Source organism: Helianthus annuus, chromosome 2 (genome assembly GCF_002127325.2).
Source record: "Helianthus annuus cultivar XRQ/B chromosome 2, HanXRQr2.0-SUNRISE, whole genome shotgun sequence".
NCBI classification, from domain to species: domain Eukaryota; kingdom Viridiplantae; phylum Streptophyta; class Magnoliopsida; order Asterales; family Asteraceae; genus Helianthus; species Helianthus annuus.
The window spans coordinates 161,277,832-161,303,172 of record NC_035434.2 but is presented as its reverse complement, the minus strand read 5'-3'; the positions used below and the strand labels follow the sequence as shown (position 1 = coordinate 161,303,172).

Here is a 25,341-nt window from a genome sequence, read left to right as displayed (position 1 = left end):
GGACTTTGTTGATTGTAATCGAGAAAACCGGAGCCGAAAGGGTTGGGTCTAGTGGGAACCGGCGACACGGGGCGAGTAGGATTATCACTTTGGTTTGGGTCCTGATCGGGGAGGAATGAAGCCACGGTTGAATGGATGCATTGTATAAAATATCAAGATTTGTAAAAAAAAATGGAAGAGATGAGAGTGTTTGAGCGTGTGTGGTAAAAAAAATAGGAGAGGAGGTAATGATTTAAAGGAAAGTTTGAAAAAAAAATTGATTTTTTTTTATTAAAATGACCGTTTACAACGGTCAAAAATTCAATTACACAGTTAAAACGCCGTTATGATTATAGCGCTTTCAAATTTTTTTTGGGCATAGCGCCCTTGGTTTTGGTGTGCACGGCGCCATGTGGGCGCTATGGGGGGTTATACCGCCCCACTACGTATGCTATAAGAACACTTGCGAATCATCTTATCAACTAGATGACCTAAGCAGTGACGAGTGTTACACCACTCCACAATTCGTCAATTCCTTCTGCTTTATATAAACAAAACACCCATATACACCAAAATTATTACTATCATTATTCACTAACCACAACTATGGCTGCCGAAACCACCACCCTCCACGACCGGCTAGCAATCGTAACCGGCGGATCCCGCGGTATCGGGAAAGCCATCTCCCTGCATCTCGCATCTCTCGGGGCAAAACTCATAATCAACTACAACTCTAACTCTACACAGGCAGATCTAACAGTCTCGGAAATCAATACCAAATTCCCATCACGGGCTGTTGCTGTCAAAGCTGATGTGTCTGACCCAGTTCAAGTGAAAAGTCTATTTGATGCAGCGGAATCTGCCTTTGGTTCCCCTCTGTACATCTTTGTTAATGCTGCTGGAATCTTGGATTCCTCCTACTCGTCAATACCGAATTCCTCGCTTGAGGAATTCGATCGGACGTTTGCGGTGAATACCAGAGGGGCTTACTTGTGCTGCAAGGAAGCTGCGAACCGGCTGAAACAAGGAGGTAGTGGTTGTTGATCGGGTTTATTATTTGGGTTTCGTGTTGTTCGGTTATTAGCCAAACGTTTTTATATTTCAGTAATATATAAACTTTTTTGTGTTATGAATTTAGATCGAGATAGTTGGTAAACGGGCAACAAGTTGCGCCGCTACCACTTTTTTAATAGCAAAACTAAGTCTTTTAAAAACTACGTACAGTCCATAGGTCTGGTTAACTGGGTTTTGGGTTAATTGGTTTTTGTTATTCCGGTTTTTGATGTTTAAAGGTTTAACTGATAGTCTTACCGTGTGTTGCGCTAGAGAGTTCTGCTCTTATAGTGGCATAACGGCTGTTAAGTGGCAGACGGTGGTATGGTTTCCGGGGGAACGCCAAAGCCAAACTCTAAAGCCTGGTTAAAGTGGAGCAACGAGTCTAAGACCACCCGTAGTGGGGCGTGATTTTTAAAAAAAATTGAAAAAAAAGGCCCCAAAACGCCCCCCCCCCCCCACACACACACACGCTACATTAGGCGTTATAAGGCGTTTTATTTTAAAAATTTGCATGGCAGCGTTTTAATTATAACGCTGAAATGGTTGGAAGGCAACTGCATGTGGCCAATGGAGTGTGAGGAGGACTTTGACTAGCCAATGAGGAAGATTTTGACTAGCCGCAACTACTTTTTTTTTTTAATGATTGGAAGGGGCATTATTAGGCATTATGCCCACTACACCACTTTTGCAATAATGCCCCATGCTGACTAGGATGACACGTGTCGAATAATGCCCCATGGTGGGGACATTATTTTGTTCCACCACTACACATGGTCTAATAACAATCAGTTTCGGATGTTTGGGTAACATTTGTTCAATTCAGCTTAATCGGGTACAAGTGAAGTTGGTTGGGTGGGTTTAACGGGTACATGTAATCGGTTCTGGTTATTTGGGTTAATCGGGTCTGGTTATTCGGGTTTTTGATGTTTTAAGGGCCGTTTGGTTCATGGATTTCAAAGAAATTAGGATTGCAATTGGAAAACATTCCATCAAGAATCATGTTTAGTTGGTTTTTGGAAAACATTCTATCAAATTCCATCAATAAGGAATTTAGCAAACTTTCCTATTTGAGAGGGAATTCGAAACTTTCCATTGGAATGTCTTTTATTACCAAAATAGCCTCATATTTCTAGTTTTCACTGATTCTAATAAAAGAATTGAGGGCAAATTTGTCTTTTTAGTTTTAATCAATTTCGGGTAACGGGTTTGTTCGGACCGGATTAATCGGATAGGAGTGAAGTCGGTTGGTTCGGTTTAATCGGGTACGGGTAAAATTGATTTTCTAGGTGGTGTTAAGTAGAATGTACAAGTTAGAAGTTTATAGTAACATTGTTACGTAATTATTTGATATGATTTGATTAGGTTTCTTTTAACGCAAACTAACTTTTATATAGGTGGAGGGAGGATTATATGTCTGACGTCATCAATGGCGGTGGCTTTGAGACCAGGATACGGGGCGTATGCAGCGTCTAAAGCGGCAGTTGAAGCTATGGTGAAGATTCTTGCAAAGGAGCTCAAGGGAACGAGAATCACGGCGAACTGTGTAGCTCCGGGGCCAATTGCGACAGAAATGTTTTTCGAAGGGAAAAGTGAGGAGATGGTGAATAGGGTAGTGGAGGAAAACCCGTTGAGTAGGTTGGGGGTGCCGGAGGATGTTGCTCCGTTGGTCGGGTTCTTGGTTAGTGACGCCGGAGAGTGGGTTAACGGTCAGATTGTTCGGGTCAATGGTGGTTATATATGAACTGTGAAGGAAAAAAAAAGTCGGGTCGGGTCTTTTTTTATTTTAGGTCGGGTCGGGTCAGGTCGGTGGTTTTTCTTTTTTCTTTTTTTTTTTGTAAGAATTAGTATATTGTTGAAGTTTGTCATTGGAAGTATTAGATGGTTGGTGAATCTTGAATGGTAACACTAACACATACATCATTGTCAAATTTTTTTTTGAACGGCTACTTTCATTAAAAAACCTAGCAAGACGCTAGGAACCAACACTACAAGAAGAAACAAAGCATTACAACGGGCATTTAGTCCACTCCGCCCAAACTAAATCCTTACACGGTGATCTATTCTTAATCCAAAGGAAGCTACACGATTTTATTTCTTCCACCGCTTTGGTAACGTTCAATATTCCGGAAGAAAAAACACACTCGTTCCTCGTCTTCCATATAATCCAGCAAGTCGTGAGAATTATACCATAAAAGATGTTGCTTTCGATTTTTGGCAGATTGACATTCTTGTAAACATTAAGAAGCTCAGGGACCGAAAACGCGTATATGGGGGAGACCTTGCACCAAGAAGAGACTGCTGACCAAATATGAGCAGCAAATGCACACTCATTCAGCAAATGATCACATGATTCTTCACCTTCAGAACAAAGAGAACAAATCGCCGACCCGACGTTGACGTTTCTTTTACTTAATTCCATCTTAGTAGGGATCCTATTTTGGTTTGCTTGCCATGCAAAAATCATGACTTTTTTAGGAACTCATTTGCTCCAGTTGAGAGAATGATTTGATACCTGGTTGGAGGCTTCAAACAGAAGGTCCTTCATATCTGAAACCGAGAAAGCCTCACTACTTTTGCCCAGCCATTTCCATTTATCTTCTTTGTCTTGAGTATAGCAATTGTTCAACATTCGAAGGCAATCTTGTAGTTCCATGTTCTCCTCGACATTAAAAGTGGTCCTCTTCCAGTTCCACTTCCATGTAACCATACCGTTTGACTCTTCGTAACAATCTTTTATGGACCGCGATTTATCCTTTTCAAGATCGAAAAGTTTAGTGAAAGTGTTGCGTAACGGGTCCGCGGATAACCACGGGTCAATCCAAAAACGGATTTTATCTCCCCTCCCAAGCTCCCCCTTTATAAGCTTCCCCAAGTTCACATTAGAATTAGCCAAGTGATTTTCCAATTTTGCAATCGTACTCCAAGTACCCGGTACGCTTTTGGAATACGGGAGGATAGGCCAAGACCGGTTAGAATTATGGATAGAAACCACCACTTTTTTCCATAAGGCATTATTCTCGATTTTAAACCTCCACCACCACTTCGTGAGGAGAGCGATGTTTGCGTCCCTAAGAGGCGTAAGACCCAAACCACCCGCCTCAATGGGGGTAGTAATTTTCTTCCAACCAACCCAACTAATTTTGTTCGTTCCATCTTTCCCACCCCAAAAAAAATTCCTTCTTTTTGCTTCCAACTTTGCTAAGATATAAGCGGGCGCTTTAAACAAAGAGAAATAATAAGTGGGCAATGTTTCCATAACCGCTTTCAAAAGGGTGATTCGTCCCCCGGTAGAAAGGACCGACGCCTTCCAAAGCGAAAGGCGTTTATCAAAAGCATCCAACACCGGTGCCCAATGATTAATTCTATTCATGTTTGCACCAATTACAAGACCAAGATATGAACAAGGAAGGGATCCCATGTCACATCCAATCGAGTTAGCAAATGATAAAACTTCTATCTCATTCGCCCCTATCCCAAAAAGTTTTGACTTGGAGTAGTTAATTTTGAGCCCCGAAACAAGATGGAAACAACGAAGAATCCGCGCCATGTTGATAGTATTTTCCTTCGACCATTCCCCTAATAAAAGTGCATCGTCCGCAAAGAGAAGATGCGAGATAATGGGTCCCCCATTAGGACATACGAACCCCTTGAAGATGCCATTTTCGACCGCTTTATTTAGCATACAAACCATGCCTTCCATACCGATAATAAAAAGGAAGGGCGACAGCGGATCCCCTTGCCTTATTCCTTTTTGAAAATCAAACTCGAAAGTAGGCGAACCATTGATAAGCACGGACGAACGAGCCGAAGACAAAATGCCTTTGACCCAAATCCTCCATTTTGAAGGAAAATTCATTTGTTCCAACAAGAAAATAATGTAATTCCAGTTTATATTGTCAAAAGCTTTTTCAAAATCAATTTTAAATAAGAGAGCCTTTGATTTCTTTTTCTAAAAGATAGCCTTATTTCAGATCTATGCAACCTTGATGAAGTTATGGAAAGTAGAGATTTGGAGGAGGATGACTTATGGATCTACTCTGAATGTAAGTCAAAACTTCTGGAGCTGGAAGAAGGTAAATTAAAAGACTTAAAGCAGATATCTCGGGTTAAATGGTCATCGTTTGGGGACGAAAACTCGGCTTATTTTCATGGGATGATTAAAAATAAAGAGGCTAGAAGCAAATTACACGGGTTAGTCATTAATGGCCAATGGTGTAATAATCCGAAGCTAGTGAAAAGAGAAGCTCAAAAATTCTTCGCCAACCGATTTAAAGAAAATTGGGCACACAGACCTTCGTTAAGTTGCCCAAACATAAAAAAGTTGTCTGATGAAGAAGCTTTTGGGTTAGTTGAACCTTTCTCAGCTACGGAAATCAAAGGAGCGGTTTGGGATTGTGGAGGGGATAAAGCGCCAGGGCCCGATGGGTTTAATTTCCGTTTCATAAAACGGTTTTGGGACATCCTGGGGGCAGATTTTGTGGCAGCGGCAAATCATTTTCATGAAGTTGGGTCCATATCAAGAGGTTGTTCTTCTTCCTTCATCTCTCTTATTCCCAAAACTAATGACCCGGTTAGTCTTAATGAATTTAGACCCATCAATCTAATTGGGTCCTTTAGTAAGGTCATTTCCAAGATCCTTGCAAATAGACTCAAAAAGGTGTTAAATTCGGTTATTTCGGACTCCCAATCGGCTTTTCTAAAAGGTAGAAACATTATTGACGGTCCCCTAATAATAAATACATCATTGTCAAATAGATGTATATTTGCTAGCATTAGGTAATTTAATTAGTTAGTTACTTGAAATGATTAGCTTCTTAATACCTCATACTAGAAATGATTAGCTTCTTAGTTCCATGTCAAAGTAACTGCTGGTCTAGAAGGGTAAAATATTACTAACTTTAATATATCAACTAATTGTGCTTTTAATACTTTCATGTGCTAACCCACTAGCGCAATGGAGCTCGCAATACAGTGGGTTGGGACGTGTAAACATAACCCCTAACTGGTTCTGACCCATAGAGGTTAGGTGTCTAACATGATGGCTCATGTACCCTTCCTTATATAAGAGGTCTCCACCTCTTTTTTTGTACATATTTTCATATTGAGTTAAAAAAATGTGAAGAATGGGGCTATTAGTAATTTTTTATAATTGTTTTTAAACTTGAAGTGAGTTTAAATAAAGTCTGAAACTAGTTTTTTATATAAATGAAAGTTGATGGTTTATATTTAGTTTTTTTAGCTGTAAGAATCAGTACTTTGAATGAATGAAGATTATTTAGTTTTATTTAGAGTTATTATTGTCTGACCCGACCCGACCCGAAAAATAATGATAGGAATTTTTTTTGATCCCATGACTTTTCGCCTCCGCTAAACTTTTAGTCAAGTTCCGCCGCCATTGTAGCTGTAATAGAAATCTCTTCTTAATAGTTATCTCTACTCCTCCATGTTTCTTTCCTTTTTTCTAATTATAGATTTAAATTTAAGAGAAAAAACAAAATGTGATTCTCAGTATCCTGGTTCAGATAATCCGGATGTTGTCTTGCTTCTTCAATAATGCATTTAGAGAATAGAAAAGATATACATAATACATTGGTCAACAAACAAAAAAAATAAATAGTATTACACCAATTTGACGAATATTTAAAAGAAAAAACACTATTGGAAAAGTATATTTTCCAAGGAACATTTTTTTGATATTTTCTTTTGGAGTTGACTAACGACACAATTTTTGCAGCCATCAATTATTGAAATTTCAGCTAAGAGATGCAAAGTTTGACCCATCCATCCTTTTTTTCAACTAATTCTAAGATTATTACTCGTCTACCTTCGATTCAAAAAGATTGGTGACACAATTTGTTACCCGTCTATCTTCTGTTTTGATGTGACTGTCAGTTAGCTTTTTTCCATTTAACGAAAATTTAATAGTAAAAAAAAGAGTTAAATGTCATTTTAGTCTATGTGGTTTGGGCCATTTTACCAGTTTAATCCAAAGTTTTAATTTTTCGTCTGTGGGTCCAAAAAGGTTTCGCCGTTGCCATTTTAGTCCACTTGGTTAACTTCATCCATTTTTTTTTGTCAACGAGAAGGGCAATTCGGTCATTTTATATGGCCGAATTGCCCTTCTAGTTAACAGAATTATATATAAAATGACCGAGTTGCTCGTTGACAGAAAAAATGAATGAAGTTAACCCAATGGACTAAAATGGCAACGGTGAAACCTTTTTGGACTCACATGTGAAAAATAAAACCTTTGGACTAAACTTGCAAAATGACCCAAACCACAGGGATTAAAATCGCATTCAACTAAAAAAATTAAAAACTGAAAACTGAAATATTTAAAGCTGAATAGTCTTGGCATAATGACCAACGAAATTTCTCATGGTGTTGAATTCAAGAGTCCACAATTGCTACTATAGTTCTATTTATATATCAACACCCCTACCCCAAAATTAAATCATACACTAAACTTACTATTAAACATTACATACCTATGGCTGCCCATATCACCCAATCTCAGCCCCTCCAACTCCAGGACCGGGTTGCAATCGTTACGGGCGGATCAGGCGGCATTGGCAAAGCCATCTCACTCCACCTTGCATCCCTCGGCGCAAAGCTTGTCATCAATGACGTTTCGAGTTCCAACCAATCGGATTTAGTAGTCTCGGAAATTAATACCAAATTCCCATCCCTATCGCAATCTCCACGGGCGGTTTTTGTCAAAGCTGATATTTCTGATCCAATTCAAGTGAAAAACCTCTTCGACGAAGCGGAATCCGCCTTCAATTCTCCTTTATATATTTTTGTCAATGTTGCAGGCATCCTAGACTCCTCTAAGTCGTCAATTGCGGATTCCTCCCTCGATAATTTCGATCGGACGTTTGCGGTGAACACGAGAGGCGCTTACTTGTGTTGTAAGGAAGCCGCGAACCGGCTGAAACAAGGAGGTAACATTAAGCAGAACATATATATAAAGATCATTCATATCTTGTTCCTTATACTCTTTTCATGCTTAAAATTTAAGATAACTAACTAAAAACACCACACCTATATAACATTCTTTATCCTTATATCTTATCCATATATTTTTATGGAATACTAAGCTAAATTCTTATATTCAAGTAAAACTAAACTAAATCCTTAATAGGTGTGTAAAGATTAAATACAAATGGGTCTTAACATACGAAATACCCTTAATGTAAGACCATGTGTAGTGGTTAAAGAAAATAATGCCCCCACCATGGGGCCTTATTCGACACGTGTCATTCCAATCAGCATGGGGCGTTATTGCAAAAGTGGCGTAGTGAGAATAATGCCCCTTCCAATCATTAAAAAGAATAATGAAAAAAAAAACAAACTATTTATCATTGGCCATGCCCCCACCTTGGACCCACTCCCATTTGCCACATGCACTCCCATTGGCCACATGCACTCCCAGTCAAACCTCAGTCAAACCCCATTCAGCGTTATGATAAAAACACCAACTTCAAGTTTTTGATTTTTTTTTTTAAAAAAAAACGCCCCATGTAATGGGGGGGGGGGGGAGGGGGCGTTTTAGGGCGTTTTTTTCAATTTTTTTTAAAAATCACGCCCACTACGGGTGGTCTAAGAAGTGAAGGAGAAATTTTTTTTTTTTTTTGGATTTTTTTTCCCTACTGCTTAAGAATGCCGTTTAATTGCAAAATGTAAAAAATCATAATGCTATAGTATTGTAGAGTATTTTTGTAGAGTAATTATAATTACCCTACAAAATTACATAATTACTCTATTAGTGTAAAATCATAATTTTGTTGGATTCTGAGACTAAAATACGTGCTTAATAAGTAGGGGAAAATTTTCAATTTTTTTTCTCTCTTTCACTTCTTACGATAAGGATATTTTTTGTATGTTAAGACTCATTTGTACAATAACTTAACATTATATTTTTTTTCCTTATATTTTTATGAATAAGGAATGTGATGTGGAAGGGTTATAAAAGTAAAAGATAAATTTACGGAATAACGATTTTTAGTTAAATGCTATGTGAAAGTTTATTGTAATATCATTACATAATATATGATTTGATTAGGTTTATTTTATTTTAATAAACACTAACTTATACATTCTATTTATTTTTTAGGTGGAGGAAGGATTATTTGTGTGACTTCATCATTGGTGGTGGCTTTGAGACCGGGTACCGGGCCGTATGCAGCATCTAAAGCGGCAGTTGAAACTATGGTCAAGATTCTAGCTAAGGAACTCAAGGGGACGAGGATCACAGCGAATTGTGTAGCTCCGGGGGCTATCGCCACAAATTTGCTTTTCGAAGGGATAAGTGAGGCGGAGCTAAATATAGCGGTTGATGAGAGTCCATTTGGTAGGCTTGGGGAGCCGGAGGATGTTGCTCCGGTGGTTGGGTTCTTGGCTAGCGATGCCGCAGAGTGGGTTAACGGTCAGATTGTTCGTGTTACCGGTGGTGATGTTTGAATTTTGAAAAAGAAAAAAACTCAACCCAACATTTAGTCTAAAAGTTGGGTTGAGGGTTTTTTTTTTCGAATTTTAGGTTGGGTTATCTTTTGATATATCTCGGTACCTCCATTGTAAGAACGCTATATTAGTACTAAACCGCATATTCTCGACACATTTGTTTCATCTATTAACACATGCATGACACTATATTTCTAAAATAAAATAAATAAATAAATAAATAAATAAATAAATAATAAAGGGTAAACTGATGTTACAATTTACACGACCGGTTTCAAGTCCTAAACTATAATTTAAACTTTATATGCATATTAAACCTATACTTGGTTCGGTCTAAATTTGTTGGTTTCAACTTTTTATGAAAACGCTTATTCAGTGTTCTGTTGGTTGAGATTTAATGAGACCACAGTGAATCAAATAAAATTACTTGGATTGAATTGAGAGTCGTATGAAAACTATCAGAACGAACTATTTGATCGGTATACTCAAAAGTTCGAACGGATTAAACTCAATTTGTAACAAGAACAGGATTGTGATTTCTGAGAATTTTGTAACAGTACCGAAGAAGAAGAAGAGGCCGTACGTGTGTGATATTTGTTTAAAAAAAAAAAACTGTTGTAATCCTTGATTTGCGGAACCGTTCTCCCGAAAATAACCAACATCCAATATATCATAATATTAGATATTATCTCAAAGTTATCAATATTAAAATTTGATTTTATAAATCATATGGAAATTACATTCTCATGTAATAGGCAAAGCCCACTGTTCCGAACCAATTCATCAATTAAATATTAATTTTAGTTTACAACTAGGCCAATGAATTAATTAAAATCATATTAGTTAGGCCCAAAACCTATCACACACTAACTCGTTAGAACTATCGAGTCCGCCAATCCTGCATCACCTAACTCGATTAAATTATAACGAGAACCTATTCAACAAGTTAATCCAATACCACTACAAATGTTGATAATCACTAAAATTACCAACATTCCTCCCCCATTTTAGTGATATCCATGATTAACCCAACTCAATTCTCAAAATCTCAAACTCATGCATAAATGAAAATGTCCTGAGGATTGAATTTTCATCTTAGTAAATTACACGATCCAAATATTCGAATATCGGGGTGTCTCTATGGATTGAACCCTTGCTATCCATTTGAATACTTGAAGGTAAAATACACATAAGTTTACAACCCATATGTTCTTACATGACACTATATTTTACTAGCCTATGTCCAATCCTTCAAAGAGTATATCAAAGCCAAGTCCAAGCTTCTTGAAGCGGCTAAACTTCATACTCTTATAGGTAGTTTCTTTATTCTTGCACCTGCAAATGCAATTTATCAAAGAATTATTAAGAAGTTATACTTCAACCTACTTTATCTGCAGTCTGAACACAAACCTTGGGATGATTCTAATGTTGTGTTCCAATATCTTTATGACAAGCTTTCCACATTGAATTCAGCATCTAACGTTGTATTAGATGGGAATTGGGTGTCTTGGCATAGGATATTACAGTGTGGACTTTAAACCCATCCCTTTGGCTGATTTGTTCACGAGATCTCTTCCTAACCCTTTAGTTAGATGATCAGCCATATTATACTCAGATCTTACAAAATCAACAGATATCACTCCATTCATGATTAATTCTCTAATCATGCTATGTCTAACACCTAGGTGTCTACACTTTCCATTGTACACTTGGTTATAAGCCTTAGCCAAAGTAGCTGCACTATCACATCTGATAGATATAGGTGATATCGGTTTTGGCCACAAAGGAATCTCATAGATCAAATTTCTTAGCCATTCAGCTTCTTTACCAGCTGCTGCTAAAGCTACAAATTCAGATTCCATTGTTGAATTTGTGATGCAAGTTTGTTTCTTTGAGGCCCAGGAGATAGCACCTCCACCAAGTAAGAACACCCATCCACTTGTGGAAGAATGATCTTCCTTATTGTTTATCCAACTTGCATCAGTAAACCCTTCAAGTACTGAGGGGAAACCTGAATAGCACAAACTATAATTTATAGTTCCTTTCAGGTACTTAAACAATCTGTTTATTGCCTGCCAATGATGTGTGCTCGGGTTACTTGTAAACCTACTAAGTTTTCCCACTGCATAAGCAATATCAGGCCTAGTACTGATCATAGCATACATCAAACATCCTATTGCTTTGGAATATTCAAGTTGAGATATGGGGCTACCTTGATTAGGCATAAGCCTAATGTTAGGATCAATAGGAGTTGCAACTGGAGAACAATTCAGACTGTTGAATCTCTTCAAGATCTTCTCAATATAATGCGATTGAGAGATTGATATACCATTGTTCCCTCGAGTGATCTTTATACCAAGAATCACCTCTGCCTCCCCCATATCTTTCATGGCAAACTTTGATGACAAGAACTCTTTGGTTTTAACAACTTGACCTAAGTCAGTACCAAATATCAACATGTCATCCACATATAGACAAATTATAACTCCTTTTCCTGAGGAGTCAAATTTGCTATATACACATTTGTCAGCTTGATTAAGTATAAAACCATCTGACAACACCACATCATCAAATTTTTGATGCCACTGTTTAGGAGCTTGTTTCAAGCCATATAATGACTTAACCAGCTTGCAAACCTTATGTTCATTTCCTGGCATAATGAAACCTTCTGGTTGTTTCATATATATTTCTTCATCCAATTCACCATTTAGGAATGCAGTCTTTACATCCATTTGATGAATTACAAGATTGTGGATAGCTGCTAAAGCCAACAACAACCTAATCGTGGATATTCTTGCTACTGGAGCATATGTATCAAAGAAGTCAATTCCTTCTTTTTGTCTAAAGCCTTGTATCACTAGTCTGGCTTTAAATTTATCAATGCTTCCAACCACTTTCATTTTCCTTTTGAAAATCCATTTACATCCTAATGGTTTACATCCAGGAGGTAAATCGGTCAACTTCCAGGTCTTATTCTGCATGATAGATTCAATTTCATCTTGAATAGCTTCCTCCCAAAATGAAGCATCCCTTGAAGCCATTGCTTCACTGTAAGTTTTCGGATCTTCCTCAATATTGAAACAATATTGATATTGATATTCAATTTTATCTCTCGATCCTTCAACCAAATAAAGTTGGAAATCATCACCAAAGTTCTTGGCTTTCCTTACCCTAGTACTTTTCCTTGGTTCTGTACTAGTGGAAACATCTTTCGGATTGGAAGAATTTCTTTCAAAATCTTTTGAACTCTGAGGCACATCTTTAAGTCTAGGTACTGAGGATAACCTATCCTCATTTCCAAAATCTCCATCTCTTGACTCAATTACTGTGTGAACTGACACGTAATCATTTGGTTCTGTCACATAGAACCTATGAGCTGGAGAATGTTCAGCATATCTAATGAATATGCAATCGATGCCTCTCTCACCTAAAGTTTGCATCTTAGGTTCAGTGAGTCTCACTACAGCTCTACAACCCCAAACTTTAAGGTGACTTAAGTTTGGTGCCTTTTTTATGCCAGAGCTCATATGGGGTTACCTTGGTCTTTTTATTTGGGACCCTATTCAATAAATAGCAGGCTGTCAGCATAGCCTCACCCCAAAATCCTTCACTCAAACCCGAATAGGACAACATGGAATTAACCATTTCTTTTAATGTCCTATTCTTCCTCTCAGATACACCATTTTGCTGTGGTGTATAAGGAGCAGTGGTCTGATGTATGATACTAGTAGATTGGAAATAAACTGGATCATAGTATTCACCACCTCTATCTGTACGAAGATTTCTAATCAAATCCTTTTGATGCAATTCTACTTCTTGTTTATATATTTTAAATTTATCTAACGTTTCATCCTTTCTATGTAACAAGTAAACATAACAAAACCTAGAAGCATCGTCAATAAAGGTCACAACATATTTCTTATTTCCAAGCGAGGGAGTATTGTGAAAATCACATAAGTCAGAATGAATGAGTTCTAAGACCTTAGATTCTCTTTTGACATCTTTAAAAGGTTTTCTTGTTATCTTAGTTAACTTGCAAGTGTATAATTGATTATTGTTCATATCAAAAGCGGGTATCAAGCTCGTTTTTGACATGTCTTTCATTCTAAAATAATTAACATGTCCTAATCTAGCATGCCATAACTTTGATTCATTATCTACTTTATTACTAGAAGAGGCAATACACACGGAATCTTTAGCAAACGAGACATAAACATTTAATTTAAACATACCATTAGATAAATATCCAAATCCTACAAAGGTTCCATGTCTAGACAAGCTAAAGTTGTCAGACTCAATGACCTGTTTAAACCCATAATTATTTAATACAATACCCGACAATAAATTCTTCCGTATACCCGGAACATACAACACATAATCTAGTAATAAGTGTTTGCCAGAAGTAAATACAAGCTTGACTTTCCCGACACCTTTGATAGGCTCGGTTGCTACATTTCCCATTCGTAATTCAGATCCATCATCAATAGGTTTGCACTCTTCAAACCACCTTAGATCTTTGCACACATGCACCGTAGCTCCCGAGTCTACCCACCATGCAAATTTATCATCCTGAATACAAAATAATTCAGAAATAAAGGAAACATAATTCGTAACCGAATTAAAATTTGAATCCGAAAAAGTATTCGAATTAAAATTCATGCCCGTTGGCAGACTTGCATTGATATCAATACCCGAAGGTTGACTCAAAGTTGGGTCGTACCCATCCTGCCCACTTAAGGGCTTAAATCCCAAAGGATTTAAATTCTTTGAGCCACTGTTACTACTAGATAAATTATCATGGACATGCTTTGATAAGCCCAAAGTATATTGAGATAATGGGTAGTCATTATTCCTCTGATGGTTATCAAAATCATTAAAGCTCAAATATGAATCATTTAATATACTAAATTTACTTGAGCTACACCCATCAGACTGTTTTGCTAGTGGGGCCGTAGACAATTTTACAACCTTTTCCATATTTTGTAAATTGTTTACACCACTCATAGGTATATTGGCATTTTTAATAAGATTAATATATTCAGTTGTATTAAAAGTAGAATTAGAAAACATACCAGTTTGTGCCGGTGGATCCATGGACCCACTTGGACCGGCTCCACCCGAACCGTTGTTTCCCGTAAGCTTCACCCGACAATCCTTTTTGAAGTGCCCCACTTTGTGACACCTCCAACATGTCTTTTTGGCTTTCTTGTTTGAGTTTTTGTCACCATGATCAAACTTACGTTTCTTTCCCTTGAACTTGTTACTTTTACCCGATTTCCCATCATGCTCCACCATATTAATTGAAGATTGACCAACCACACTTTTGCCCTTATTTTTACCAACTTCTTGAACCCGAAGAGATTCTTCGATTCGAATGTGACTTCCCAATTGAACCAAAGTCAATTCTTCCTTTTGATGTTTAAGGGTGTGTTTAAAATCTTTCCATGATGGAGGGAGTTTATCCATGATGCTTGAAACAGAAATTGACTCATCCATATACAAATTGTGTTGAGTGTATTGACCCAATATGTGCAATAATTCATTATATTGCTCCATAACCGGTCTATCATCAACCATTTTGTAGGAATTAAAATTACTTACCAGAAATTTTTTGCTAGATGCATCCTCTGCCATATATTTAGATTCAAGAGAATCCCAAAGATCCTTGGCAGACACTGCATTCTGGTACAAGTCAAACAACCCATCACACATTCCATTCAATATATGCCCTCTGCATATATAATCATCATTTTCCCACTTTGATCTCTTTCTCTGTTGATCCAGAGTTTCGTTTTCCCCTTCCTCAGGCATCGGTGTACTCAGAACGTACACAACTTTTAGTGTGGTTAACAAGAAGTGCATCTTCTTCCTCCAGCGTCTAAAATCCTGCCCCTTCAAATTTCTCCAACTTCGCGAATTTGCTTGTCATGTCGCTTGCAGATTCACCAGTCATGTTGAAATAGTTCGTTCTTTGTTGGTTGAGATTTAATGAGACCACAGTGAATCAAATAAAATTACTTGGATTGAATTGAGAGTCATATGAAAACTATCAGAACGAACTATTTGATCGGTATACTCAAAAGTTCGAACGGATTAAACTCAATTCGTAACAAGAACAGGATTGTGATTTCTGAGAATTTTGTAACAGTACCGAAGAAGAAGAAGAGGCCGTACGTGTGTGATATTTGTTTAAAAAAAAAACTGTTGTAATCCTTGATTTGCGGAACCGTTCTCCCAAAAATAACCAACATCCAATATATCATAACTAGTGGGTGACCCGCCGGCGGTGCGGCGGGGTATTTCATTTCTACAGAAAGATAATGGTAGTTACAAACATAGTTTGTAGTTGAATTAGAATTCCTGAAACTTACAATGTAAGAAAGCTACCAACGCAAAACATGTTTATAGTTATGATATCTAAAATAAAGGTGTGAACCCCTAAACACAATCCATTAAATAAGATATGAGCAATGTAATTCATAAGTATTTGAAACTTATACATATGCAACTATGCACAAAGATCTTTTAATTCAAATTTTCATCTATACATAGATAAGTGTATTAAATTTGCCAAATTACCACAAATAAAACAATCAATTAGGATACTAAAGTAAAACTGCTACCGGTAACGCAGGGGGATAATAAAGCGCTTTTAATGACTGCAACGAAGCGTCGGTTTAGTTGATACACCGAGCGCATGCCAAGCCGCACCCATAACTGGACTAACCGCATCCACGACTCCATCAGAAAATTTATTCCACACAGGCTTCTTACACGCATCGGCTTGGCCCTCTGTCCCAAATCTTCAATAGAATTCGTCTGCACGACCACGTTAGAGAACGACCAGTCTGAACAACCGTCACACACAAAGGTGCATCCAATTGAACTTCAACATTATAATCATCACAAAGGCTCGTGCATACCCACCAAGAATTTGATCGCCGGGAGCTGGCCCTCTTTCGAATTTTTGATCAATTCAGAAACACAAACGGCTGCAATACGTCATTGTCAAATTCATATCAGTTTAATAAAAATGATGTTAAACACAAAGGGGCATCCATCCTATTGATCTTCAATAGAGCACACAGTAACAAAAGTCATAACATATGCCTATTACACGGCTAATAGTAATAGCGATAATAAAAACTATTTTTGTTTACTACAATTCGAACCAATTTTAATACTTACAACTCGACCCACCCATATACCTGTTAACCCGGGATTCCTTTCTTGAGCAGAAATATAACATCATAGGGTTTTTAGTTCAAAACATATTATAATATAATAAAATATTATAGTTAGTAAAGTAACTGAAATTGGAAGCCTAGTTTGTTAAATTGTACCTGTTGGAGCCCTTATCTGGGACGAAAAGTATCGTTTAGGTTGTGGTTAGGAAATAGATAAAGCTGCGACCTTCCGATTTGGCGGTGGTTGTGTGGCCAATGACGATTTGGCACGGAGCAATGGTGATCGAATGCGGTAGGTGACCAGCGAGGTGGTGCTCGATGGTAGTAACTGGAGGCATAAGTGGTGTCTCGATGCCCTTGGCGTTTGAGCGGTTCGTGCCAAAAAGGAATTGTGGCAGTACCGTGAATAAGAGAAACTACACTGCCATCCTTGCGCTTCGCAGCGGGTATGTTTTTCTGTGTTACATCAGGAATACATAACATGAAATTACATGTGTTACATCAGGAATATAACCTGCAAAATATAAAGGACTATACGTTGTAGTTCCTATTTGGACACATACTTCAAGCCTGGTCCATTACAAGCCAAATGAGTTGCCTTGGAGAGTTGAACAGGGCTGCTGCTACCATCCTTCTGATTCTGTTAGGCTCCGATTGCCAGGACGAAACAATAAGTCTGGTAAACATCAAAAAAAAAAAAATCTCAAATAGGTAACATGAATATAATAAAGTTTAATGACAGGCAGTTTATGAAACATATACCAGGCATACAATTCAATAATGTTATCAAACATATCAGGTTACAGACCAAAAATGATAGTAGGCACCTCTATTTGGAGTACAACCATTGTAGCTAAATAGCTTCATTTGGTGCGATTGTTTGGCGATCTAGAACCTGAGTTTTCTTCTTCAGCTAAATAGAATGAACTTGATTCAGTTCATAGCTACCATAAATTGCTTTCATTTCACATATGATATTCGTAGCATGAACATTGGTTTGGACAAATAATAATGTGGTAGGCTAACACTATATGGCCCTATTGGAATGTACTAATATATTATTGTTATGTGTTATACCTGGTTATGAATTGTTTGGCTGGATGACGTGTAAAGCTGTTGCGTTGTTGATGGTGAACTTTATGCTGTTGTAAAAGTCTTCAATTTTGTAGCGATATTTGGCCTCACAAATGTTGGTATTGATGTATTAGCCAAACGCTATATGGCGACTCCCTGTAAAAATAAGTTAAAATTTTTAATTTTGCAACAGTAGTAGACGTTAGTAATAATGAGGTTACATCAGTGGTCAGTGATTAGCACTAAGTTTCGTATGGTTCAAAGTGTGGAACTCAACTTCTTAAAACTCTGGCTTCTATTAAGGTCTTGCTGGCTCAGAGTTTTAAGAGGAAACGTTGTGCACCTGTATTGTTCGTAGACATGAAGTTATAGAATCTGAAAATTTATGGAAAATATGTAGAACAAATGTTTTGTAACAATGACCTCATTGTGGTTTACTTGATGCAAGAGCTCAGGAAAGACCACATTTTTTGTAGTGTTCAAACAATTATGTTCGTTAGATGTAATAAGAATTTTAAGTGAATTCGGAGATGTTGCTCGGGAAAGGGCCACGTATAATTGTCCATGAGTAAACACAGGCTGTGGAAGATAAACACCTATTTTTTTAAGAGACTGGCCTTGGCTTTTATTTATAGTCATAGCATAGCACACTTTTATTGGGAATTGGCGTCTTGTGAAAACAAAAGGTAAGTCTTTATTATTATGTACAAATTTAATTCTAGGTATATACACACGATTTCCTGTGGATGTGCCTGTTATTATATATGCCTCTATAACTTTTGGTAACAACTGTGATACTAATAAACGCGTGCCATTGCATAGACCGAGTGTTTGATTTATATTTCTGAGTAGTATTACAGGAGTATTAACTTTTAAATCTAATTTATGAGGAGGGATGCCAGGAAAACTTAACTGATTTAGATATTCCTGTGGATATAAAGTATCAGAATCTGCCGTGTTTTGCATGTGAGGTATCATAGAGTCATGACTTGTATAGCATTTTATTTCTCCAGGAGTCATATTCAAAATAATCTTATTGATTTCGTCAGCTGTATCATTTTTTGGGCACACGATTGCTCTACTTGACAAATTTTCGGCACATGGATTTATGAGTATTGAATCTTGGTAGACAAAGTTGATTAAAGATTGAAGACTGTTTGCCTCTTCTTGAATCAGAAAGTCAGGTGGGATTTCAATGGTTTTTGCATTATGGGGATCATCTGCATCAGGTTCGCCTATGAGACCGTTTCCAATATCTAACAACCATGACGCAAATGTAGCAGACGTTTGAATAGTAGTGGAGCTTTGAGAATCCCCATTGATACGCATGTTCTCGGTTAGCGTGTATACTCTAAAAGACGACCATAGATAAGATCTTGGTAAAGTTGAATTGAGAATCTCAGATCGTGAACTTTTCGGTTTAACCGGGAGAGTTTGACGAAAATCCCCTCCAAGAAGTATAGACATACCGCCAAAGAGGTCTGTATCGTTTCCTAAGACATCTTTCAAGGATCTATCAAGACATTCGAAACAACGTCGGTCGCTCATAGGGGCTTCATCCCAAATTACTATTGATGTCTGTTTTAAAAGGTCGGCCAGTTGTGTATTTTTCTTGATATAACAGGTTGATTGTTCAGTAAGTTCTATTGGTATTTTGAATCGAGAATGAGCTGTCCTACCTGAAGGTAAAAGAAGAGAGGCAATTCCTGATGCAGCAACTGCTAAGACGACCTTCCCAATGGATCTGAAAAAAGAAATGATCGTATTCCACAAGAAGGTTTTTCCGGTGCCACCGTGCCCGTAAACAAACAGTAACAACTGAGTCTTATTAACATATGAATCTCTAACTGCATTATAGACTTGAAGTTGGTCCACATTGAGTTGCGAATGCATTTGCAAATGTTTTAGACTCAGTGTTGTTCTATCATAACTCACTTCCTCTAACAGAAGGCGATTTCTCAAAGTTGCAAGAACACTCTCGGACGGTAAAGGAAGGCCAAAATCTTGAAGTGATTTAGAAGGAGTAGCGGAATTCAATATTTTTTCAAGCTCTAACAGGACCTGTTGTTGTAAATCAAAATCATTCACATGCGAAGTCGGATTTGACAAAGTAGAGTTAAGAGTGAGGAGCAGATCATCGGCCATCTTTTTCCATTCTGATTCCCAAAAAACTAAAGGGTTACCGACCTCACAAAATAGAAGTAGATGGCAGAAAAGAGACCTCAGCTCTGAAGATGTGGCCCATGTAGACGCTTCAGTGAACGCTGCAACCCACTCTTTGTCATCACCTAATAAACCCAACGCCTCACATGCACCTCGGAAAGTTGTGTATGTAACACCAGACACGGTACGCACATCGGAGTAGGACTTGCAACCCTTTTGATAACAAAGTAGCAGACGCAAATAGAAAATTTCACCAGCTGTGGGATGTATGTACACAAGGCGTCCAATTGCTGCAGGTCTTGCTTGGACTCTGCGAAGCCATACTTTTGCGGATAACTCCCATCGGTATCTAGATGGATAATCATTATAGGTAAGGTCCAATCCATCAGACTCAGACTCTTTATTGTTATTAGAAAACCATTCAGTTAAAGTTGTTTTTCCAAAAGACGGATTATTGATGACAGATTGCAATCTGCTTCTCTCTCTGAAAGTAACATTTTGCATATTCTCTAAGTGAACAGCTAAGACTTGGACCGAAGGACTGCGTTCATGAAGTGAGAAATCCAGAATTCTCCATGAGGCCTCATGTGGGCAAATAAATCGGCCATCTAGAAAATTCTTAATTTCATCAATTATAGGAGGTGCATCGGACGATGTAGATGGTGAATAACTTTCAGACCTACGAACTGCAAATCTAATACGATCAGCTCCCTTAGAGATGTATTTAAAGAGGTACTTAATCATCATGTTCCAACCACAATATTCAACATTAATGTGTGCGTTGAAGCGGCTACATAGACGTTTATTATATGGAACAACGTAACCGCAATCAATATGGAGGCCGTTTCTTGAAACATGAAAGTTTCCAGCACGTCTTTTGTAATGAACATAGCCATCCTTGTCAAACTGTGTAGCAGCCTGAAACGACTTTGGAAAATGCTTTGAACATTTGCCTTCATGCATACAAGGAGCGTTAGGATTGAGCAAACCGCAGGGGCCATGAATCATGCATTCAGTAATTGTCTTATACAAAACAGGCTCAGAATTTGGATCTGGGAATTCAGCGGTAATGTAATTATCTACATCAGAAGCGTCCCGTATTTTATTGGTTTTCGTAACCCACACTAAAGTGTGACAGTGTGGTAATCCCCTCTTTTGAAACTCAATAGTATATAAGTCTGTATTAGGGAAGAAATAAAGGGACATTAGGTAAGATAGAGGAAAGAAAGTTAGCTGGAATGTTAGAAATAAGAACTTACATGCTGACACTTCTCCAAATGTTTGGTCTTCTTTTATAAATTTTATAAATTCTTTAACTTTCATTTGGAACACCCGAGCTATGATGTCTGGACGGTTTTGTGAAGATATGCAGCCAATGCGATGCATATATCTCATAATTTCAGGCCACTTGACATTGCATGTGAATGTGACGAAATATTGCGGATTGCCATGGACCCTACAAATTGCTAACGCGTCTTGATAATGCTTATACATGTAACGTGGCCCACCGGTAAATGAAGATGGTAAAAAGATCCGCTTTCCTATATCACGACATTCTGTATCACCTCGTGAGAGGGCATCATACATACCAACGATATATTCTGAACGAAATAGATGTTGATTTGCATTATAGTAATCGAGTTGGTTCTGTTCTATACACGTATAAGCGTCCACTAAATATTGTTGAAAAAGTCGCCCACCATTCAAGAGTAGAGAATAAACACCTGCACGATCATGAATCTGGTAACTATAGTACATGTTCGCGGTCATTCTCTTGTCTTTGTCGGTCGTATGCAATTTGAGATTCGGAGACCAACCTGTTAGTCTAATCTTGTGTAAGTTCGGGTAAAAAGTGACCGACTTACAAAGCTCGGGTAAAAAGTGACCGAGTCACAAACTTAGGGGTTTTTTGAGTTAGTTTTTTTAATCCTAATTTGAGTCAAAATAGGTTTCTTGTTTAGGTTATATATAAGGGAATTTATGTAACCAGATGTGTACGATCATTAATAATAAGAACGAGTTTATTTGATTCAATACCTATTGCTTCCTTCGAAAAACAACCTACTGTTGCTTTGCCCTTTTTTTTCTTTAGTTGACCAAGAAAATAAAGTAACCTTCTCTTGACTTTTGTGGTTTCTTTTGGTCCGTAAACCAAAGAAACAAATTCCTCTATTTTATTTTGTTTTAATCCAATCGATACCTTCACCAAAACGTTTCAGCAACAGTTTCGATTTCTTCTTCACGAGAATTCCAACCGCCTCCTTTGTACCGGGAATCTGTGATTCTGACCGTTCTTCGATTAATACGTCACAGACTTGGGCGCCAAGTCTTCTTCTGTCGCCGCCTTCTATGATCACCGGAACCCGTCGCAAGATCTTCTCAACCGCAGCCCTTCGACGGTTGCTTCTCTCTTGCCAGACTCCAAGATCGATAGTCTTGAACGTAGCTCTGATACTCACAAAGATTCTATAGCAATCGCTTTGCTATTCCAAGGGTTACCCGAAGAGCTAGTGTTGCAGATTGGGAACAATGATTCAGCAAAAGAGATGTGGGAAGCGGTGAAGTCTCGCAATCAAGGTGCTGAACGTGTGAAAGAAGCAAGACTTCAAACCTTAATGTCGGAATTTGAGGGTTTGAAGATGAAGGAACCAAGTACGATCGCTGAGTTCGCAGGAAAGATTTCAGGGATTGCTTCTAGATCTGCTTCTCTTGGAACAGTGATTAAAGAAGAGAAACTGGTTAAAAGGTTTCTACATGGTTTGCCGAAAAGGTTTATTCATATGGTTGCTTCTCTCGAGCAATCTCTTAACCTTAAGACAGTTGGATTTGATGATGTCGTAGGTCGTCTTATAGCCTATGAGGAACGCGTCAACCTTGAAGATAATGAGCAACAGGTTAGAAGTGATCAGTTACTGTTGACTTATGAGGAGTGGGAAGCTAGAAAAAAAGGAAGGGTGCGATCGAGGCAAAGGAACGACCGAGTCTAGTCAAAGAGGTCGGGGTCGCGGTCGAGGAAAAATCGGGGGTCAAGACAAAGACAAGGAACCGAATCAAAAACCAAAGAAGGACCGTTCTAAGATAAGGTGTTTTCGATGTGATGAATTAGGGCATTTTTCTTCGGATTGTTCTACACGTAAAAAGGACGAGGACGAGGAAGAGGAAAACAATCTTATTCAAAGGGTTGAACCGGTTCTTTACTTGCAAACACACTTTCAAGAGACTAATGATGTGTTTCTAGACGAGGAAAGGATTATTCCAAGGATGTATGCTTCGAGCCCAAGTGAACTCAATACATGGTTTCTTGACAACGGGGCGAGTAACCACATGACGGGTAAAAAAGAGTGGTTCACGAATCTCGATCACAACATCAAGGGAAAAGTGAAGTTTGGAGACGGGTCATGCGTAGAGATTAAAGGACAAGGGATGGTCGTCTTGGAAGGAAAATCTGGGGAACAAAGGGTGTTGCGTGATGTTTACTATATTCCAGCACTTGAAAGTAATATAATAAGCATTGGTCAGTTGGACGAGACAGGGTACAAGATCGTAATCCAAGACGGTATACTTTGGATGTTTGAGCAAGACGGAACTTTGCTAATGAAGGTACCTCGTTCACCTAATCGCATTTACAAGATTAATCTTGTGGTTGTATCTCCAGTTTGCATACAGACTAAAGATGACAAGGCTGAAAATAGCGACCAACCAGTCTCTATTGTGACAGAAGTTAGCGACCAAACAGATCAATCAGCAACAGGAATCAGCGACCAATCTGGGCAGTCAGCGACACAGCAGACATATAGCGACCAGACTGACCAGTTAGCGACAGAATCTGACCAGTCAGCGACAGAATCTGATCAGCCAGTGACAGCTTTTAGCGACGAGTCTGCGACAGATCAGTTTTTCAGCAATTCAATAGGTAAATGGATGCTCGGTTTATCAAATGAAGAGACAAGTTTGAAAGTCGAGAACTTATTGCGGGAGCAAATTAAAGTGGAACACGTGAGCGGGGATTTACAACGGGCCGACATCCTTATTAAAGTCTTGGCACGGTTGAAGTTCATCGAGATGAGAGGACTCATTGGTGTCACAAGATTAGGGGGGTGATTGTTAGTCTAATCTTGTGTAAGTTCGGGTAAAAAGTGACCGACTTACAAAGCTCGGGTAAAAAGTGACCGAGTCACAAACTTAGGGGTTTTTTGAGTTAGTTTTTTTAATCCTAATTTGAGTCAAAATAGGTTTCTTGTTTAGGTTATATATAAGGGAATTTATGTAACCAGATGTGTACGATCATTAATAATAAGAACGAGTTTATTTGATTCAATACCTACTCTACCAATTTCTATCACAACCTTCTTCTCCCAAAGGAAATAGAAGTGGATATTGTAATGGCATATAAGATGGATGGAGCTTACTAACTCTTTGAGGTATTCCGCCTTTTGAGTGAATGATGATGTCGTAGCCGCTAGCATTGAAGTCATCACCGCATACGATTCCACCTAACGTGTCTGGAGACGGGGCACCATATCTTGTATCAGGTACATTATTGTAAAGATGTATGGAATAACAACTGCCCTCTTCGGTGCTGCAAATCTCGCTAGCGTTTTTAAAGAGGCGAACATACTTATTGTGAGCATTTAATGTCTGGCTGAGAGTGGCGACAACAGTATGAGATAGGCTGTGTTGATCCGAGTTATTGAAAAAGCGAAGCCTGTTTGAAATCTCATTCTCTGTATCATATATATACATTTGCAAAAAACGGGGTTTCTCATTAGGCGGAGGGCATAGAGATCCGATCCAATGTGAAACTTGGCCAGAGATTTTAAAAATGTAAGGACCACGACCATCATTAATGGTGTCATCGACGTTTGCCCCAAATGAAGTCATGGAAAACATATTGTTATATGCTCTAATATTTTCTAGGAACTGAGGATCTCCGAAAAGTTGCCTAATAACAGGCGGTGGCTGAAGAGGAAAAGTTAACCTAATAGCGCCTGATTTACAACACTGATTGTAGCGAGGATGGCGAACATGTGCAGCGTGTAACACCCTCTCGCCAAACCAAAATAGAGCACTGCAATGTTCACAAGTATATGTGCAATCTCCACAATCTGAATACGAAGGGAGCGGCCTCTGCATTGATCTGGATGACTCTGTAGTTTGAAAAGTGATCGAACGCAGCCTTTGCGACATCCTGCGGCGAGGAAGTGCGCTAGAAGTTTCACCTGTTTCATAAGAGCTAACTATTCTCCGACGTTTACCAGACGTGTTCGCCGGCAACATATTTTTTAAGCAAAGAAAATTTGTAGACGAAAAAGCATATAAAAAGTAAGAACGTAATGAAAATAGTATACTAAAATTAAAGTTTTACCGGTATAAAGCTGAAGCTGCGAACACAATAAGTTGGTTAAAACCTGCAACAAAG

At 38.3% G+C, this 25,341-nt stretch overlaps 4 protein-coding genes and 1 long non-coding RNA gene across 13 annotated transcripts in view; 2 read left to right on the top strand and 3 right to left on the bottom strand.

Annotated features, from left to right (window-relative positions):
• The first annotated feature begins 534 nt into the window (after positions 1 to 534).
• Positions 535 to 2,950, top strand: LOC110926207 (NADPH-dependent aldehyde reductase-like protein, chloroplastic). Its single transcript, XM_022169965.2, has 2 exons — positions 535 to 1,009; positions 2,430 to 2,950. Exons 1-2 carry the CDS (start codon positions 586 to 588, stop codon positions 2,774 to 2,776), a joined length of 771 nt encoding a protein of 256 aa, XP_022025657.1. The 5' UTR covers positions 535 to 585; the 3' UTR covers positions 2,777 to 2,950.
• A 90-nt stretch (positions 2,951 to 3,040) lies between these two features.
• LOC110899282 lies at positions 3,041 to 3,454 on the bottom strand. The gene has a single exon (XM_022146163.1). The coding sequence runs from the start codon at positions 3,452 to 3,454 to the stop codon at positions 3,041 to 3,043; it is 414 nt and encodes a 137-aa protein (XP_022001855.1).
• A 3,992-nt stretch (positions 3,455 to 7,446) lies between these two features.
• LOC110926202 (NADPH-dependent aldehyde reductase-like protein, chloroplastic) lies at positions 7,447 to 9,652 on the top strand. The gene is made up of 2 exons (XM_022169960.2): positions 7,447 to 7,979; positions 9,152 to 9,652. Exons 1-2 carry the CDS (start codon positions 7,526 to 7,528, stop codon positions 9,496 to 9,498), a joined length of 801 nt encoding a protein of 266 aa, XP_022025652.1. The 5' UTR covers positions 7,447 to 7,525; the 3' UTR covers positions 9,499 to 9,652.
• Positions 9,653 to 15,815: 6,163 nt separating this feature from the next.
• The window catches only part of LOC110926179 (muscle M-line assembly protein unc-89), a 46,945-nt gene continuing 37,419 nt past the window's right edge, over positions 15,816 to 25,341 (bottom strand). For 4 of the 9 annotated variants that reach the window (XM_022169937.2, XM_035985171.1, XM_035985170.1 and 1 more), the window contains 2 exons: positions 24,269 to 25,330; positions 17,953 to 21,739 (listed from right to left, as the gene is read on the bottom strand). In XM_022169937.2, coding sequence (XP_022025629.2) covers positions 18,126 to 21,739; positions 24,269 to 25,199 — 4,545 coding nt within the window. In that variant the 5' untranslated portion in view covers positions 25,200 to 25,330 and the 3' untranslated portion in view covers positions 17,953 to 18,125. Of the gene's footprint in view, positions 16,491 to 16,841; positions 17,211 to 17,952; positions 21,740 to 24,268; positions 25,331 to 25,341 lie in introns of those variants that run through there. The other 5 variants (XR_004883609.1, XR_004883606.1, XM_035985175.1 and 2 more) reach the window with 5 other exon arrangements.
• LOC118488070 lies at positions 21,837 to 24,274 on the bottom strand. Its single transcript, XR_004883612.1, has 2 exons — positions 24,244 to 24,274; positions 21,837 to 21,959 (listed from the first exon to the last, which is right to left on the bottom strand). It is a non-coding gene; the product is annotated as an uncharacterized LOC118488070 (long non-coding RNA).